Here is a 20906-nt window from a genome sequence, read left to right on the forward strand (position 1 = left end):
TTAGAAACATGCGGATCCTAGATCGACTTAATTATTCTTTTTTACGTTTCTATATAATTTCTTCGCATTAACACGTTGCGACTGGCGTACGTGGTTCAACGATTTTACGTATGTTTTTTTCGGTGTTATTTTTTACTTTTTTATTTATTTTATTTTACAAGCTCTTCTGATGTTGGTGTTCGTTGGCAGTGGTTTGACATTAGTACTACTTGGTACAATTTTATTAACGTATTTAACCTATCAAGTTTTTTTACTAATAATTTGTTTCGAGTTTACCGTTATACCTCATTTACTTAAGAAAAACAGATTTTTTTCACGTGCATATTTTGATGTACGTGCCTGTATAAGCTCGATTTTCTGGTTACAAAACCTCTACTATGGATGCAATGTAAGCATTAGGAACATCAATAAACATTTTATCTTATTATGTACAAATAACACGTACCTTTTTACAAATTAGAAACTCGCACATACATTTCATATGAACAAAAATGTAAATATTTTCAAAATTTGAGGTCTTATAATAACTAACTAGTGTTACCTTGGGTAGAAATGGCTGTGAGAAAGTGTAGCAACCGAACTACAATCATCACGGTCGTAATAATCTGGTAAATTTTGTGTGATACTGTTAAGTTCCAAGGTTTTTTCGTCTATGAAAGGGGGCTTCGAGGGGGCGGGCAACGGTTCATCATTTTTTGCTAGCATTTTTAGCGCCGCTGACATAGATGGTCTTAAGGATGCTGCTTCTTGGGTGCAAAGAAGTCCCACATGTACCGCTTTTATGGCGTCTCTTTGAAAACTAATGTTGGGATGAATATGCATCATTAGATTTGGGTCAAATATTTCCTCCACTCTACCTTGCTTGAAATGTTTCCATGCCTGTTTATCCACAAATAACACATAAGTTTTGAAAGAAGCTTGCATTTGTTTGATTATCACCTTGGTCCCACAAGAGTTGTAATTACAGATGGCAAAACATTCTGTGTTAGACCATGTGTAGTGGTGAAGAAATAAAATGCCCCCACCATGGGGCATTATCCGACACGTGTCATCCCAGTCAGCATGGGGCATTATAGCATAAAGTGGTGTAGTGGGGCATTATTCCAATAACCCCCATATTATTTTTAATGAAAAAAAAAGCACACTAAAGCAATTTAGCATGTGCTGTGTCAGAGCATGTGGGTATAATTGATTGGTGGGTCTCATTTGTTCAGAAGCAATTCGGCGTTTTCATTATAACGCCAACAACAATTTAAAAAAAAAAACGACGGGTAACGCCGGGTGTAGTGGGGGGAGGGGCGTTTTGGGGCGGTTTTTTTTTCAATTTTTTTTTAAAATCACGCCCCACTACGGATGGTCTTAGGTGGGTTGAGTAACATGTCAAAACAGGTACTTTATACGTGTAGGCCGAAACAGCCCAGTTTGGTTATTTGCCAGATGCATGATGTTTAAAATACTTTTTTAAAAAACAAAAAAAAAATCAACTGTGATTTGGTAAATAATTATGTGACTGTGGCTTGAAAACTTACAGTAGACGGTAAGTTGTCGGTATATTCGGTAATGTTGCTTTTGCTGTTTTCCATGCCAGTGACCACCTCAAGAATTAGAACACCAAAGCTATAGACATCCACCTTTTCTGTTAACTGACCATGGGCTATGTACTCCGGAGCCATATACCCACTAGTGAAATAAAATAAAATTAGTAGGCTATAACAAAACTCAACTAAGTGGTCATCTATTGATTTGTAAAAGCAGTGTCAAAATTGGCTGGTTGAGTAGTGTTTTTAGTAGGGGCGGTAATCCATGACACGACACAAAATAAATGGATTAGCTTTGGAGCTAAACGGGCCGGGTTTGGCTTGACCAGATCAACCCGTTGCCAACCCTGTTAAAATTAGAACATTTTTTTTATGAAATTTAATCCGTCAAGTGTTTATAAATTTTTCATACCATCATCAGGAGAGTACTTACAGTGTTCCAGCAATGGCTGTGCTGATGTGGCTTTTATCATCTTGAAAGGATCTGGCCAACCCAAAGTCAGCTATTTTGGGACGAAGCCGAAAGTCTAATAAGATATTAGAAGCTTTAATATCCCTGTGGATAATGCGGATTTTGGGATTTTCATGAAGGTAAACCAGGCCTTCTGCTATACCAATTATAATCTGAAACCTCTTCTCCCAGCCTATTTCCCTGCCTTTTATTTCATCTGCAGAAGTTTACAAATTCAGAAAATGCATCTCAAATAATCAGCTTTATGATTAACAGAAACAGTGATGGGTTGAAAGCTAACTTACTAAAAATGAAGCGATCGAGGCTCATGTTGGGTAGATATTCATATACAAGAATGCTTTCAGGTCCTGAACAACTGCATCCTAACAACCTAACCAGGTTTTTATGTTCAACACTGCTAATCATGTTAACTTCGTTATAAAAATCTGCTGCTCTGAATTTGTTGTTGAAATAAAGTCTCTTTACCGCAATCTCTCTTCCATCTGGAAGAACACCCTGACAGATTTTCACCATATAAATTTATTTCAATGCATACGACGTCCTAAATAATTTACTAAAAAATAGATTATTAGTAAAATGATATAAACCTTTAACCCTCTAATTAGTTATCAAATATAAGGTAGTACCTTGTAGACAGTCCCAAATCCTCCTTGTCCTAGCTTATTGGACTCATTCCAATATCCTGTCGCTTTTTCAACGGTGGAGTATTTGAAGTTCAAGCTGCTGTCATTAAGAATCTTTGCCAATTTCTCGGCATCATAAGAACCTAATTTTTTAACAGTTATTATTTTCTTTAATGAATGCCACAGATTATGGTTTTTTTTTTTTTTTTTTTTTTTTTTACGTTATTGAAGTTCCTATAAGTTCACTAACATGCTATGTGGTCGTTTGGAATTGCTTATTTAAACTGCTCCTTTGCTTATGGTTCTTTTTCTTTTTCATAAGTGTTTTAAACACTTGTTTAAAACAGTTTATTTCGCCCATTGTTAATCAGGGTAAGGATAGTGTAAAAAGGGCCTAAAGTGTGAGAAGTGTACTATAACACTATATATAATACTGTTAAAAGATACTGGGCTGTTCATTCAATTTGGGTTATACTGTTTTATTTATTGGGCCTAATATGTGGGTTGTGTCTACTGATCGTTATTATTGTTTAAGTTGTTATAACAGATTCATGGGCCAGATATTTTGGAGGTAGTCCGTTGTAACTTGCAGGGGTGTATTTTGGACAATCTGATACTTCATGGTGCTAAGTGAATCTGTTGATCAGCAGGAGTATAAAAGTCACTTTCTCTCTCATTTGATCATTATTCACTCCCAATTATTGTTACGTTTCTCTGTTTAGATCTAGGGTTTGTTATCTCCGGTTGTATCTCCGGTTGTACTTTGTCTTCTCTCATCTGTTGGAGAGATCTGCTGTACTTGTTGGTATAGATGATCATCAGTGGATGATCATCAAGTCTGGTTGTATCGTTCCTCTTTGTATTGATCTTACGATTGTAAGATCTAGGGTTTGGGGGGTACTTTTTTGGTTTGGGTTAAATAAGATTTTGTCACTTTGTTTTGTCGCTATTTTGTGTTGTTCTTGTTGTTTCTGTTATTGAATCATCACAATACCATTGTTTTTAACATGGTATCAGAGCCTTGAGCTCCTGTTGATGATCTGTTTGTATATCCGCTGCATTTGGTCTTGTGTTTTCTGATTAGTTTCTTTATTGTTGTTTAGGGTTTCTGTGCTCGGAAACTTGTGGTTTCTTGCATCAGATCCAGTAGTTCTTGAAAACTACAGATCTGGTGATCTTTGAAGGTTTTATTGCACCCACTGTAAGCTGGTTCTATCTCTCTTTTTTTTTTTCTGTTGATTGGAGTAGTTGAAGTCGGGGTAGTGAGGACCGGCACATATATTTGTTATTGGTTGTTATTGATTGTCTAGGGTAGATTGGCTTCTGAGTAAAGGCTTGTCCAGGCACCTATTGAGTGATGAACCTGGAATCTGGTCCCTGACTCAGTTTCGCCATAGTGTTTTTTTTTTTTGGCTGTTTTGTCTTTTGTTCTGTGTGTTTGCTGTTGTTTACCTGCTGGTGTTTGTTTGTATATTTGGTGTTTACCTGCTGGTGTTTGTTTGTATATCTGGTGTCTTATTATTGTTTGTCATTATGCCTCCTGAACCTGCTCCTAGTACTTCTCAGACTTTGATTGGTAAATTGGATATAGGAGATCCATTGTACTTACACCCTAGTGACTCCAGTAGTTTAACCATTGTTAGTGTTAAACTCAAAGGTACTGAGAATTATGCTGTGTGGTCTAGTGCTATGAAGTTGGCTTTAGAAGCTAAAAACAAGTATGGGTTTATAGATGGTAAGGTGGAAAAGTCTAAGGATGATGAGATATTAGCTGCTCAGTGGGATAGATGCAATTCTGTTGTACTTACTTGGTTATTGAATTCTGTTTCAGAAGAGTTGTTTCTTGGTCAAGTTTTTTCTAAACTAGCTTCTGAAGTTTGGACTGATTTAAAAGAGTCTTTTGATAAGATTGATGGTTCTGTTGTCTATGATCTGTATAAGAAAATAAACTGTATTGCTCAAAATGGTAGTACTGTTGCTGAATACTATAATAAGTTGACAACAATGTGGAAGCAGTTTGATGCAATGCTTCAACTGCCTTCATGTTCTTGTCAAGCTGCTAAGGACTATAATGACTTCTCTGCTCTTATAAAGTTAATGCAGTTTCTCATGGGGCTTGATGATATCTATCAACCTGTGAGAACTAATATTTTAACAAGAGAAACATTTCCATCAGTTAAAGTTGCTTTCTCTATTGTTTCTAGAGAGGAGTCACATAGACTCTCAAGTAGTGGTTCTAAGAGTCAAAGTGTCTCTTATGTGGCTAGGTCTAATCAATCTAATCAAAACACATCAAAAAGAAATTTTAGAGGACCTAATTCAAATCTAAAGTGTACTCATTGTAATATGATAGGTCATACTGTTGATAGGTGTTTTGAAATAATTGGTTATCCACCTGGTATGAAAAAAAGGGGTAATATGTCTTTTGGTAAAAATAATGGTAATAATACTAGTAGGTCTGGTATGTCTTCTGGTCCTTCTAGTTCTGCTGTGTCTGCTTTGCCTTTTACTCCAGAACAGATTGCAAAGCTAATGAGTTTAGTTGGTGAAAAACCTGATGGGGATCAGGAGAAGTCCAATATGGGAGGTATGTCTGCTTGTATGTCTGGTTTTTTGAGTTGTTCTAGCAGTGTGTGTTTTAGTCATGAATATAATTGGGTTGTTGATTCAGGTGCTAATCAGCACATGATTAAAAGTGATAAGGACATGTTTAATTGCATAGATGTGTCTGAGTGTGGGTTAAAAGTTGGTCACCCAAATGGAACAAGTGTTAGTGTGTTAAAAATTGGTGATCTTAAATTGATTAACAATGTTATTATAAAAGATGTTTTTTATGTTCCTGGGTATAGTGTCAATTTATTGTCTGTTCACAAGTTAGCAAAAGACAATAAAATAGCTGTCTTGTTTAATGAGAACAACTGTATGTTACAGGATTTGAGGTCAAAGAAAATTCTGGTGATTGGTAGGCAAGAGAATGGGTTGTATTTTGTTGGTAGAAATGGTAATTTTGCTAATTTGTGCTTTAATAGTTCTGTTAAATCTGATCTTTGGCATAGTAGGTTAGGTCATCCGTCTGATCAAGTTTTGGCTGTGTTAAAAGATAGTTTGGATGTTAAAATTGTTGAACATAATCCTTGTGAGGTTTGTCACAGGTCCAAACAGGTTAGGGTTCCTTTTCCTTTGAGTGATCATAAGTCAAAGGAATTAGGGGATCTAATACATTTGGATTTGTGGGGACCTTACAAGGTGTCTAGCTATGAAGGTTATAAATATTTTCTAACTGTTGTTGATGACTTTACTAGAACTGTTTGGTGTTATATGCTTAAAAGTAAAGTTGAAGTGTTTGAAAATTTGAAATACTTTTATGAACTTGTATTAACACAGTTTAAAAAGAAGGTAAAGATGTTTAGAAGTGATAATGGTACAGAATTTATAAATAATCAAATGAGTACATTTTGTAAACAGAAAGGTATTGTGCATCAGACTTCATGTTCATATACCCCACAACAGAATGGGGTAGTTGAACGTAAGCACAGACATCTTTTAAATACAGCCAGAACTTTAATGTTTCAGAGTGGCCTTCCTTTAAGATTTTGGAGTGACTGTGTGCTAACTGCTGTGTATATCATTAACAGGCTGCCGTCTTCTGTGTTAAGTGGAAAGAGTCCATATGAGCTAATGTTTGGTTTTAGACCCTCTCTGTCTTATTTTAGAAATTTTGGGTGTCTTTGTTTCAGTACTAATTTGAATGAACCTGACAAATTTGCTTATCATGCTGATAAGTGTGTTTTGATAGGGTACTCTAATGTAAAAAAGGGTTATAAACTTTGGAGTATAGATGAGAAAAAGGTTTTTTTCTCTAGAGATGTCAAGTTTTATGAACATGTGTATCCTTTTAAGTCTAAACAAATTAATGGTGAAGTTAATATTGATAACAGTTTAAACTTGATAAACTTTTTTGATAAAAATGAAACAAATTCACCTGAGTTTTCTTTAACTCCCAATGATGAAGAGGGTACTACTGATTCTCACGACACAGTCAGTGATGATCAGCAGCCAGGTCCCTCTACGTCTGCCGCTCCTGGTCTAAGTAGTTCAGGTCATAACTTAGGTTCTAGTGTAGAAGGTAGTAGTAGTAGGGAGTCTGGCAGGGCAGAGGACACTGTTGTGTCGACTGATGAGATCAGCCCAGCTGAGGGAAATTTAGAAGGTCTTAGACGGTCTTCTAGAAATGTATCTTTTCCTAAAAAATTCCAGGATTTTGTGTTAAGTGGTAATGTGAAATATGATATTAATAAAGTTGTGAATTATGCATGTTTATCTGCTGAAAATGTGAGCTTTATTAGTAAACTAAGTAAGTCAACTGAACCCAGTTGTTATAATGAGGCTTCAAAGGATTCTAAGTGGGTCGAAGCAATGAACCTTGAAATGGAAGCCTTAATGCGGAATAACACTTGGGAACTTGTTGACTTACCTAGTGGTAGGAAACCCATTGGATGTAAATGGGTCTACAAGATTAAGTATCGGTCTAATGGTGAGATTGAGCGCTATAAAGCGAGGTTAGTTGCTAAAGGGTATAACCAACGGGAAGGGATTGACTTTGGTGAAACCTTTTCACCGGTAGTCAAAATGGTTACTATAAGATGTGTCTTGAGCTTGGCTGTTCAGTATAATTGGTCATTGTACCAATTAGATGTAAATAATGCGTTTTTATATGGCTCAATATCGGAAGATGTTTATATGACTCTTCCTGAAGGTTATTATAGCAAAAATGAGTCTAAGGTTTGTAAATTAGTTAAGTCTTTGTATGGGCTGAAACAGGCCCCTAGAAAGTGGAATGAAAAGCTAACTGATGTTTTGCTTGGTATAGGGTTTGTTCAAAGTTCTTGTGATCATTCGTTGTATGTTTTATCCAAGCCCTCTGTATTTGTTGTGTTACTTGTGTATGTTGATGACATAATTGTAACTGGTAATAATGATTTGGAAATCAATAAAGTGAAAACTTTGCTTAGTAATAATTTCCAAATTAAAGACCTGGGAATACTAAAGTATTTTCTTGGTTTGGAAGTTGTATATGATAAAAGTGGGCTGTGTTTGAATCAGCGTAAATATTGTTTGGAGTTGTTAGCTGAATTTGGGTATCTTGGGTGTAAACCTGTAAATACTCCAATAGAGTTGAGTCATGTTGTGAATAAGAGGGCTGAAAGTGATAGGACTGAGTTGATTGATATTACCAATTATCAAAAATTGATTGGTAAGTTAATCTATTTGTCTATAACTCGTCCTGATATTAGTTATTCTGTTCAGTACTTAAGCCAATTTATGCATAAGCCATTGACTGTTCATTTGAAAATTGCCTTAAGGTTGTTACGGTATCTAAAACTTAGTCCAGGTAAAGGTTTAATGTTCAAAAAGAGTGGTAGTTTTGATCTGTCCTGTTATGCAGATTCTGATTGGGCTAAATGTTTGGATACTCGTAAGTCTGTCACTGGTTTCTGTATATTTTTGGGTCAAAATCTTGTTTCGTGGAAAAGTAAAAAGCAATCCACGGTTTCAAGATCGACTGGTGAAGCTGAGTACCGTGCCATGTGCTCAGCTACTTGTGAACTTGTGTGGATTGTGAATGTTTTAAATGAGTTGAATGTCAAATGTAGTCTTCCAATACAAGTATTTTGTGATAGTAGTGCAGCTATGTCAATAGCTGCAAATCCTGTGTTTCATGAGCGTACGAAACATTTTGAGATTGATTTGTATTTTTTAAGAGAGAAGGTGTCGAATGGTTTCATTGTTACAACAAAGGTTGAATCCGAGGATCAACTGGCAGACATCTTTACAAAAGGGTTGAGTATTACTCAACATAATGGTTTTTGTGATCGTTTGGGATTATTGGATTTGTTTAAACCCAATTGAATGAAGGGGGAGTGTTAAAAGATACTGGGCTGTTCATTCAATTTGGGTTATACTGTTTTATTTATTGGGCCTAATATGTGGGTTGTGTCTACTGATCGTTATTATTGTTTAAGTTGTTATAACAGATTCATGGGCCAGATATTTTGGAGGTAGTCCGTTGTAACTTGCAGGGGTGTATTTTGGACAATCTGATACTTCATGGTGCTAAGTGAATCTGTTGATCAGCAGGAGTATAAAAGTCACTTTCTCTCTCATTTGATCATTATTCACTCCCAATTATTGTTACGTTTCTCTGTTTAGATCTAGGGTTTGTTATCTCCGGTTGTATCTCCGGTTGTACTTTGTCTTCTCTCATCTGTTGGAGAGATCTGCTGTACTTGTTGGTATAGATGATCATCAGTGGATGATCATCAAGTCTGGTTGTATCGTTCCTCTTTGTATTGATCTTACGATTGTAAGATCTAGGGTTTGGGGGGTACTTTTTTGGTTTGGGTTAAATAAGATTTTGTCACTTTGTTTTGTCGCTATTTTGTGTTGTTCTTGTTGTTTCTGTTATTGAATCATCACAATACCATTGTTTTTAACAAATACTATATAACACCATATAAACACCGTATAACAATATGTAACACCATATAATACCATATAACACTACGTAACACTATATAACATTATATAACAAATATAACACTATACATCTATCATAGACATGCTATCAGACAAACTATAGTGTTATATTTGTTATATAATGATATATAGTGTTACGTAGTGTTATATGGTATTATATGGTGTTACATATTGTTATACGGTGTTTATATGGTATTATATAGTATTATATATAGTGTTATAATACCCTTCTCACACTTTGAGCACTTTTTACAGGATCCTCTCCCTAGTTAATCATATAAATAGTTTAAATAAGCAATCTCAAACAGTTTCAAAACAACTGATTGTGATAACGGAACACAATAAGCCGATAAATAGTTTTCTTAAGCAATCCCAAACACCCCCTAAATACAAAACACGGCCCATATGGTTATTACCTCTTCTCTTTCGTGTTATATATCTGCGGTTCTTGATATATATAATGATCATCAAAGCAACTGTTAACACCACCACAGAAATAACAACAGAAGATATAATAGCTACTGTCCTCCCTGCAAAGAAACCATTAAACAAAAGCAATCCCATATACACCAATAAAACTACTTATTTTTGTTTCCAAAATATATAAAAAAAAACAGATAAACACTTTTAATAAACAATATCAAACAATTGTTGTTACCTTTATTGCTGGAGCTGCTTGAGACCGGTAGAGGATTCAGAAAATTGGTATCCGAATACCTCATGAAACAACCTGTGTTCAACACACGACCCTCAGACCACGGTAAACATTTTGATATCGATAACGATGCATTCTCCAAACACGCCCTACACGAACTAGGACTCAAAGTCTTCCAACATTGCGCCAGCACATAAACCGAATGATTACTACCTGAAGCCAACATTTGTCCCCTAACAAAATAGTCACTATTTCTTAATGCACCCGTTACAGCATTGGCCACCGCCTGCCTTGTTAACTGTTGAAACAAATTACTCTTCCTTGTTGTATTCCCGCAAATAGTAGTGTCATTTGGGCCGGTATACTGGTCATAAAAGCTATAGTTTTGGATTCGCATAAAGCACCCGTCAAGATATATACGGCCCCCATTTCTGGGAAAACACGAGGGAAACACAGTACGTATTTGAGCATAGCATAAGATGCAATCTTGTGTAGAGAGATCACCATAGCATTGGGCAAGTCCATTGAGTTTATTTGGTTCGATACCCTCGGATGTTGTTGAGTTATGAGAACTTTGCATATCGGTGCCAGTTATCTCCATTAAACGGATAAAGTTTTGGGCGATTATGGATGGATCGGCTGCTAACTCATCGTCACAATGCATGTTAATGATTTCTGCTCTGGCATCCCCATATGTTTTGGATACCAGGAGTGAAATTATGATCACAGTAATGAAGATTATAGATGTATGTGTTAATTTCTTCATTTTCTGGTACATCAGACTTGTCTACAGGGATGGAAATGTTGTGTAAATGTACCTACAATACTCAAAAATATCAAGAGAGAGAGAATAGAAGTATGATGAAAAAAATATCAAGATATGATTAAGACTATTGGGTACGGGGCTTGGGTTGGGGCGTGGGTTGGCTGAAAACACCCAAGCCACCACCCCGGGGGCTTGGGTTGGGGCGTGGGTTTGGGCGTGGCCCCTTGGGTGGGAGTTTTAAGCCGGGCGTGGGGCGGACTAGTGGTCCTATGTGGCGGGCTCCTATTCGCTTGGTGGCCATGTGTACTTTTTTTAAGTTTTTGTAAAAATTTTTTTAATAAACTGCCAAGCCACGCCCCAACCCAAGCCCCGTCATACCCCATCTAAAGTGGGTTTGAGAATTGAGTTTTGAAATTACACGTGTCAACCCATGCCCCAAACCTCCGCCCCACCATACCCATGGTCTAAGGTGTTAACTTTGTTGTTCAATTTAATATATCTAGTGGACATAGGAGAATAAAGAGTCAAACATGGCCTTCTTGTCATTTTCAGACTTTATATTTTTTAAAAAAGAAACATATAAAAGACATGAAATACCTTGAACTTTGATTTATTGGTTTGCTGCTTTTGAACGTTATTTGAAATTCAAAGTATATAGTGATGTGTGGACCTCTTTGCCTTTTAAAAAGTATCATTGTTTTGAATTCGAGATGAGATAATTTAGCGAATTCTTTTATATTATACATCGTATACAAATAATATTGAACATTAAAAACGAGTCTACCTAGATAGTTTTATTTCTCATTTTTCCCTCTCACTCATATCGGCGTTAGACCCCATCCTACAAAAAAAACGTCTTTCTCCTTCACATCACATTCTATTCTTTCGCTTCTTAAAAACACTCTCAAAACTTTCCTCTTGGAGATGCACGAAGGAGATGAAGAGCTTGATTACATTATTTCAATAACCATCAAAAATCTATATTTCTCATCAATCTATCACATAAATGATTAAGATTTTTTTAACAAAAAAAAAAAATAAAAATAAAAGATGAGGATCAAGTTTTGTAAAAGATTCCACAGTTCATACCTTTTGACTACATTCTTATAATGAAATCTAGCAAGGAGGTATCATGAACTTTTGTCACCTGTTTTTAGTAAAATTATACTTTCCAACTTTTTTTTAACGGAAAACTAACATGCTTCTAAATATTCTTATACCTACCCCTTGCAAAATTTAAACTCTTCACAACTCCATATCTCATGAACAGACGAGAGACACCTTACTACCACACACCATACTCCCTTATCACAACTAAAAGAAAACGTTTATTCAATATGTCCGCCCATAGATTTTTGTCACCTCTAATCAACATACCTAAATACTAAACCGTCCTACCGAAATCAAGTAACAAAACAAACATATAAAATGAAAAGGCAAAAGATATAGATTAAACTGCCCCTTTACAACAACATACCTTTATGCAGAACAAATTCAGAAATGCTGGAAAATAAAGTATCAAACTTACATGCATTGAAATTGAACTTATGTCAGTTATAACTACACATCCTATTGCTATATAATTTGAAGATTCGGAACTCTAAAGAACTTCTAATCAAAGTAATCATATCCAATGTACATAGAAACCATCCTCTAGTTATCAAAGTAATCAAATTCATTGTCATAGCACACAGTTGATAATTAATTGTTCGTCAATCAAAAAACTAATAAAAATCGATAATAATCAACATCGTAGTAGATTTAATTTAATGCTCGTAAACAAACAACAAGAGAAAGCTAACAACTTCAGATCAGAGTTCATACCGTTTGCTCACATATGAATCCAGGTCAAAGAGATTGATTGATTGACTATTTGAATGAATGGGCATTTCGTCTTCAATCCGTAACCGCCTGGATTGATATAGCAGGTGCAGAGTAGGTGACAAGTTGTATAATAATGTATATGCATATTATGTATAGACTCAATCAAGGCACAGGAGACTTTCCGGTCAAGATAATCATGTTAATTTTTTTTAAATAAATAGTAGTGGCAAAATTGGCTTTGTTGACAAACTGCAAACAATATACATTTTAACGGTCGGACAACCAGTTATGTATTTCCTTTATTTTTTATTACTATTACTATTATTATTAGGGTGAAGGGGGCACCCCCCTAATTAAGTGAGGGAAAACTTTTTTTAACCCAATCATACGTTGCCATGTCATTTCCTCTCTATAGCTTCCCTCTTGTCCAAAAACGTACAGGGTGCACCCTCTTAGGGGAATTGTTTTTTTTATTCAAAAAAAAAAAAGAAAAGAAAAATTTTCATTGGTCCATCAATTCCCTCTCTCCTTCCTTTCTCTTCCCTCTCTCCTTCCTTTCTTCGGTGACTCCCCACCGATTTGGCCCTCCGAAATCTGTCACCGCCTGGATGGCGGCACCACCACCGAGCGGCAACAACGGTCCCCGCAAGGGGTTACCGATTGTGCCCCGCTCCCCCTTATTTTGTGTGTGTATTTCTAATTTGATAAATAACTATAGATCCTTAAAGAAAATATGAATATCGTTAAATATGTGATTGGCTGAGCTTGAATATTCCGGTATCTTTTATAAGATTGTATTATAGGAATATTCCTATAAGATAATATTATATTATATAAATATCAACACAATACATGAAAATATGTTAGTCAAGAAATGTGTTTGGTATACATAAAATATTCCATCATTCAAAGCTAACCAAGATTCCTACACTTGAATATTGCTGGGGATTTGTTTTTCAAACCTCACGAGAGAAGACAATCCTAATTCAAAGCATAGTATGAAATCTATGAACAAACTCGTTAAAACTCAATATGAAATCTGTTGGTAAAATAGGTGAAGATGAGTGTATTTTCACTAAGCTGGTGTTTGTTTTTTGGCCAGAAGCACTTCTGGCCACTTATGTCTGCGTCGCGCAGACGCGCGCAACGTTTGAGGTCTGCAGCTCGTTTGTTTTCCGGAAGAGCGTCTCACCAAAAACGTCTGCCTCACCTCTTCCCCACGCAGACTTGAACTCATGTCTGCACACCTCTGCAGATCTCTTCTCTTCTCTCCCATTTCAAAACACACCCATGAGACCTCTTCTCTGCACCACATCTCCACCACCACATCTCCGCCACCACATCTCCGCCACCAAATCTACCACCACATCTCCGCCACCACGTCTCCGCCACCCGACACCCCCAATCACCTCCTACCAAACCTACCCACCCCACAGCCCCCGTTCTCCCTTAAGTGAACGGTCGGCCACCACCGGTTGGTAGTGGTGTACGGCGGCGACGGTACAGACAGCGAGAGAGAGGGAGATCGGAAGAGAGAGAGAAAGAACCCGATGAGAGAGACAGGGAGATCGGAAGAGAGAGAGAAAGAACCCGATGAGAGAGAGACTGATTGATGAGAGAGAGAGACGAAGGAGAATGAGAGACGGCTGAATCGCCGTCTCCGACGACCAGAAACGCCCTCACGGCAGCGGAACAGCGGCAGTGGTGGGGTATGACGGTGATGACGATGTCGATGATGATGTCGATGATGATGATGATTATGTCGCTGATGTCGATGATGATGATTCTGGTGGTGGTGGTGGTGGTGGTGGATGGTTGTGGTAGGTAGTGGATGGTTGAAGGCAGAGAGAGAGAGAGAAGAGTGTGTGTGTGTGTTGTCTGTGTGTTTAGAAGAGGTTTTGTAGAAGAAGAAGAAAAAAAAAACAAACCCTCTTCTCATTGCAGACTGCAGACCTTTGGTCCACCTCTTCTCCTGTAGATGCTTGCAGATGTGGTTCGCAGACTGAAGACCTTTTCCTACAGAAAAAACAAACACCACCTAAGTGTAAACGTGTATATTTCCCGACTTAGGACAAATATATTTGTATTATATGTTGGTTAATATAAGTACTATTTTGTGGGTTTGTTATCTATTGTGACAACTCGAGTTTCCGAGATTCCACTTTCGCATTTATTGCACGTTCACTGTCTGTTTAGTTGCTTACTTACACAATTGGTTTGCTTTGTAATTGTATACGTTGTGAGTTGATAAAGTGTATTGTGATTATTGCATGGTTATGTGTTATCTTTCGAATGATTTGACAAATACATGAACTTAGTGATGAAACTGTAAATTATATTGTGATGGGTGTGTTTTATGTAAAAGATGATACTTAGGGGTGAGTAGAGTAGTTAGTGAAATCTTAATCACCCTTAACCCTAACCTCCCTCACAATCATCATACGTACCTTCAACATTCCTCTACAATTCTCTCTACAATCATCTTCTTGGCACAAGCTCTTCATCACTTTTGATCTCCCTCTTCATCTAGAATCAATCTAAGGTAAACGTTCAATGATTTCTTGTTGTTAATCTTTGATTATGTGATTCATGCAAAACCCTAGTTCTACATGTAATGGTTCTGTGTTTATTGATCAATTCTGATTATTGTGAAATGGTTATGATTAGTTGTGTAATCATTTGCCTGATGTTAAGATGCATGATATGTTAGAACTGTTGATTGTTAATTGGATTACAGCACTGGCCAATGTATGAAATTAGGGTTTCTTGATCGAAGAACGTAACTGTTACATTGAACTTGAATATTCGCATGATTTTAGTCCAGAGAATTGTGTCAGAGTTTTATGGAAAGCACATAGTCTGAGTTTTGTTATACTTGTTTGATCCGAGTTTTGATTAAACACCACAAGGTCCGAACTTTATGTTATTTGAATAGTCCGAATGTTACAAGGGGTTTGGCCGAGTTTTGAGAATGATATACATGAAAGGTCCGACTTTTATGTAACTTAAAAGGTCCGACTTTTATGTAGCACATATGGTCCGAATTTTTGTATGCTTATAAAAGGGTCCGAATTTTATGTGATGATCATGGTCCGAGTTCTTCAAGTAGTGTGTTGTCCGACTTTTGTGAATAAGGATGGGATCCGAGTTTTATATAATATGTAGTCCGACTTTTGGGTGATGTTATGTGTAGTCCAAATTTTTGTAAGGGTATACTAGGTCTGAATTTTATGAGGGGTTACATAGGGTCCGAGTTTATGCTTGTTATATGGTCCGAATTTATGTTGAAGTGCTTGGTCCGAACTTTGTGAAAGGAAAGCATGAACTGAGTTTTATGAATAATACATGATCTGAGTTTACCTATATTGCCAAGTTTAAAACCCTGTATGAGGAACAACATGCTACTGTATGCTACTGTATATAACTGTATGCTACTGTATGTAACTGGATGACACTGTATGTGTGAATAATCTATCTCATGTCATTCTGTACACAATTATCACACGGATCACAGTTGTTTGGCATCGAGGAATTGTAAACCCTAATTGAACGTAAACACTTACATTGAGCTTATGTGCAATGTACCTTAGGTCGTGTGTAACGGACCTAACCATTAATTAACACTAGAAGCAATAACATACCGAGCAAACCAAGGTGAGTTCACACTCTTTACCAAGGCATGGGATTCCCGGGGATTGGGAATGGGTTGAATGATGGGATTGAAAAATTTCTCGTACTTACACGGTTACTAGACTATCTACCATGGTCCTCGGGTTAAGCAGGACACTTACGTAAAGCCTACGTAAACAAGTACATGCTACTGTCTTCCGGAGTCAGGAAGGACACTTACGTAAAACCTACGTAAACTCACACATGCTACTGTCTTCCGGAGTCAGGAAGGACACTTACGTAAAACCTACGTAAACCCCACGCGTACCACTGTCCTTGGGTAAAGAAGGACACTTACGTAAAACCTACGTAAACCTTGTACGTACTACTGTTCTCGGGTTAAGAAGAACACTTATGGTTACCAATAGTTTAGTGTATATGCAAACATGGGAAGCCCCCACAAATAGAACATACTATCGGCCTAGTAAGCCACATGTTACGAAACAAACTTACTATTACGAACTTACTTACTGTGAACTCGCTCAACTAGTTGTTGACTTTCTGTTACATGCCTTGCAGGTCGTTAGGTATACACGGAGCTTGCACTGGGAGGCGCGATCGTTGTGGACAAGGATCGTGAATGCTTGATTAAACATTATGACACTACATACTTTATTTATGTTGGGCTTTTACTCATATGCTTCCGCTAAACGTTGAATTTATACTTATGTTTTGAACACCTTTCATATGGATTGGTTTGGTTAAATTACATTTACTTTTACTATTTACATTGTTCTATATGATTGGTGGCTTGATCCTGGTCAGTCACGCTCCCAAGCGGTAGTACTCTGCGTGTGGATTTTGGGGGTGTGACAGATTGGTATCAGAGCCATTGGTTATAGAGAACTCGGTTTTAATAAGGGAAAAACGTTTTTATTAAAACCAAACTATAACCAGTACAGTGCTCAACGATCCACAACGACGCCTCGCTCCACGTGCAAGACTCAACATTTTAGGTAATAAGGTTTATGTTTATTGCCTACATGCTAGAATTACATAGAACTTTGCTTGTGGTATGCTTAGATTACATTGTCTACTATTCGTTATTGCTTGAGAACACTTGTGTGCTTACTCTCTTCTGTCATCGCACTAATCGCGAACCTCTCTCACATATGTTACATTTGCTATGAAGATCATGGTTGGACGTATTAACTTGACTCAAGCCCAGTTGACGGCTCTTATCAACGAACAAGTTGCTGCGGCACTTGCAGCTGCACACGCAGGAGGTATACCCTGCAGTCGTAACTCATACTAGGATCTTTAGATCCTACATTCATAAACCAACTCTTGTGTTTAACCTTGTCCTAATCTTACACATTAGGTCAACACGCTCAGCAACCTGTTTGCACTTTCAAGAATTTCATGGACTGTCGTCCAGGCACGTTCAGTGGCACAGAAGGAGCAGTGGGACTCCTCCATTGGTTTGAAAAGCTCGAGTCGGTGTTTGAAATGTGTGAATGCCCTGAGGCTCGCAGGGTCAAGTACGCCACTAGCACTTTGGAAGGAATCGCGCTAACCTGGTGGAATGCGCAAGTTCAGCTTTTAGGGTTGGCAGCTGCTAACGCCACCCCTTGGAATGATTTCAAAGAGCTCATCAAACGAGAATACTGCACGCGTGATGACATCCACAAGTTGGAAGTGGAGCTTTACCATCTGAAAATGACAGGGTCGGAAATCGAAGCTTATACGAAACGGTCAAACGAGCTGGCCATCTTGTGTCCAACTATGGTGGACCCTCCAGTCAAGCGCATTGAGTTGTACCTCAAGGGGTTAGCACTTGAAACTCAGAGCCATGTGACATCGGCTAACCTTAACAACATCCAGGATGTTCAGCGACTTGCTCATCGCCTCACGGATCAGGCAGTGGAACAGAACAGGCTGCCTAAACGTATCAGCGCTACTACTACCGTTACCACTTCTGCTACTTCTGCTACCCCCAGTGACAACAAGAGAAAATGGGAGGGGGATTCCAGTAAAGGTTCAGCTTCAGTTCAGTCTCAGGTGCAACAGGGAAAGACTGACAACTATCAGAGCCCTAGTCAGCAATCTTCGGGCAGTCACAGGCAGGGTGGATATTGAGGGAACCTCCCAAGGTGTAACAACTGTAACAGACACCACAGTGGCCAGTGCAACAAGGGTCGCTGTCAGAGGTGCCTCAAGATGGGTCATGAGGCCAAGGATTGTAGGAGCCCGCGGCCTGCGAATCAGAATCAGCAGCAGCAGCAGCAAACACCACAGAATCAGCAACAGGGCAACAAAGGATGTTTTCAATGTGGCGCTGAAGGTCACTTCAAAAGACATTGCCCTCAGTTAAACCGAAACCAGAACAACAACAACAACAATAACCAAGGCAACGGGAACAATAATGGGGGAAACAACAATGATGGGAACAACGGCGCTAGGGGACGTGCATTTGTGCTGGGGCAGGGTGATGCCAGGAACGATCCCAACGTAGTTATGGGTAAGTTTCTTCTTGACGACTTTTATGTTACTGTATTGTTTGATTCGGGTGCGGATACTAGTTTTGTGTCTTTGAAAGTTAGCCAGATGTTAAAACGTGCACCAACTCCCTTAAACACTATGTCATAGAGTTAGCTAATGGTAAAAGTCTAGAAGCCACACACATAGTTCAGGGTTGTAATCTTATCCTCGCTGGTCAGACTTTCTCCATCGATCTTATCCCTATAGTTCTGGGTAGTTTCGACATCGTTATTGGTATGGATTGGTTATCCAAACATCGCGCAGAGATCTTATGCAAGGAGAAGATTGTTCGGGTTCCCCGTTCCGGTAAAGAACCTCTCGAAGTTCAAGGCGACAAGAGTGGTGATGTGGTTGGCATCATCTCCTTCCTGAAGGCTCAGAAATGTTTACGAAAGGGTCACACTGCCATTTTGGCACTTGTTACTGATGCATCAACGAAAGAGAAGAGAATAGGGGATATCCCAGTTGTACGCGAATTTCCTCAAGTGTTTCCTAAAGATTTACCTGGTCTACCGCCTCACCGCCAGGTCGAGTTTCAAATCGAGCTAGCTCCTGGAGCAGCACCAATAGCTCGCGCACCGTCTTGTTTAGCTCCAACTGAACTGGAAGAACTATCAAGGCAACTACAAGAGCTCTTGGATAAGGGCTTTATTCGTCCTAGCTTTTTGCCTTGGGGAGCTCCAGTATTATTTGTGAAAAAATAAGGACGGTACCTTCAGGATGTGCATTGATTATCGCGAGCTCAACAAGGTGACAGTGAAGAACCGCTATCCTCTTCCACGTATTGACGACTTATTCGACCAGTTGCAAGGGTCGAGCTACTACTCCAAGATTGACCTGAGGTCAGGTTACCATCAGCTGAGAGTCCGGGATGAGGACGTCTCCAAAACGGCTTTCAGAACACGCTACGGCCACTACAAGTTTCTAGTCATGCCATTCGGGCTAACGAACGCGCCTGCAGTTTTCATGGATCTAATGAACAGGGTGTGCAAACCTTATTTAGACAAGTTTGTAATTGTTTTATCGACGACATCCTGATCTACTCCAAGAGTCAGGAGGAACACGAGCAGCATCTACGACTTATCTTGGAACTTCTTCGAAAGGAACAACTGCACGCCAAGTTTTCAAAATGCGACTTCTGGCTTCGTGAAGTCCACTTTCTAGGCCATGTGGTAAACAAGGATGGGATTCATGTTACACCCAGTTGATAGTACTAGATTTAATAACATAGAACCTTTCACTTGTTGCCAAATGAAAGAGTTTACAAAACTTTTATATTTTTAAACCATAACTAGACACAACATACATGTATTGTTCTTACGAAACCATAATCAAGACGATAACTACAGTTGTTTACATAGTTTTTAAAACAAAAGATCATGTGCGGAAGCGTTTGTTAGAGTGTTCGGTTCGGATACTTATGCTTGATCATCACCCTTCTGCTAGAAAACCTGAAAACTGAGCATTTTAATCCAATGTTAGTATTATGGTCCTTGACCAATAATATAGACGAAACGGAGTGTTAAAACCAATTAAAGAAGTCAAAAATATGAATTTCAGCATTTGGAACGGGGGGCTACCGTAACTTACGGTAGCCACCGTAAGTTACGGTGGCACCTGGAAGCTTATTGTTCTGCCGTAAAGCAGAAGAATCCCACCGTAGCATTTTATTGGCTACCGTAAGTTACGGTGTCCTGCACATGTTTTCTTGCTTTGTGATCTTCGACATTCTAGTCCCGTTTTGCAGGGAATTAACCTTGGACATGTTATCACCTACCCAAGGTTAATTACCCATGTTCGGAATTGTTACTCGCTATCATGTTTCGCTTTCCCATGAGGGATCGCTTACGAAATCATCTACATGTTTGAATCCAAGACTTCATGTTCATCAACTATACTACTTGACATATTTACCATTTCATGACCCTAACTCCTGTACTAGGAGTTGGACTTCGCAACCAAATTTAGCGTGTCTAACATACGGCTTACACAACGATCATAACCATGCCTTATGTAATGTTGTTAAACTTTATATTTACTACGAAACTTGTTTGACCCGTTTGGTACTGAATTAAGCACCTTACGGACATTTGATTCCCATATTTATCACTTGTTTAAGACTTAAATCAAATTCATGCCATAAAGGTAACTCTCGATTTTCATGTATGAATAACGACATGAGACTAACCATAAACATAATGTAATGAAACGATAAATTTCATACCTTTAGAGTACGCCTTTTTCCCGTGAATTCCCTCCGGCTTGTCCACCTGACGATCCGGACTCTTTGCCTAGAAATTTAAGTTTACAACATGTTTAGAACTCTTTTCATGACCATAAT

At 38.2% G+C, this 20906-nt stretch overlaps 1 protein-coding gene across 1 annotated transcript; it reads right to left on the reverse strand.

Moving 5' to 3' along the window:
• Positions 1 to 404: 404 nt before the first annotated feature.
• LOC110871676 (cysteine-rich receptor-like protein kinase 2) lies at positions 405 to 12587 on the reverse strand. Its single transcript, XM_022120393.2, has 8 exons — positions 12416 to 12587; positions 9829 to 10643; positions 9587 to 9700; positions 2637 to 2776; positions 2295 to 2505; positions 1972 to 2206; positions 1530 to 1680; positions 405 to 879 (listed from the first exon to the last, which is right to left on the reverse strand). The coding sequence occupies exons 2-8, from the start codon at positions 10601 to 10603 to the stop codon at positions 538 to 540; spliced, it is 1968 nt and encodes a 655-aa protein (XP_021976085.1). The 5' UTR covers positions 10604 to 10643; positions 12416 to 12587; the 3' UTR covers positions 405 to 537.
• Positions 12588 to 20906: the final 8319 nt, after the last annotated feature.

This window comes from Helianthus annuus, chromosome 8 (genome assembly GCF_002127325.2).
Source record: "Helianthus annuus cultivar XRQ/B chromosome 8, HanXRQr2.0-SUNRISE, whole genome shotgun sequence".
Lineage (NCBI taxonomy): Eukaryota > Viridiplantae > Streptophyta > Magnoliopsida > Asterales > Asteraceae > Helianthus > Helianthus annuus.

Excerpts from the sequence above, each read along its gene's own strand:
- LOC110871676 (XM_022120393.2), bottom strand. The coding sequence starts at position 10,603 with ATGTACCAGAAAATGAAGAAATTAACACATACATCTATAATCTTCATT. Across the intron at positions 2,777-9,586 it reads TATAACACGAAAGAGAAGAG|GTTCTTATGATGCCGAGAAA; the intron begins GTAATAACCATA and ends TTAAAAAATTAG. Across the intron at positions 2,207-2,294 it reads CCTCGATCGCTTCATTTTTA|ATGAAATAAAAGGCAGGGAA; the intron begins GTAAGTTAGCTT and ends AAACTTCTGCAG.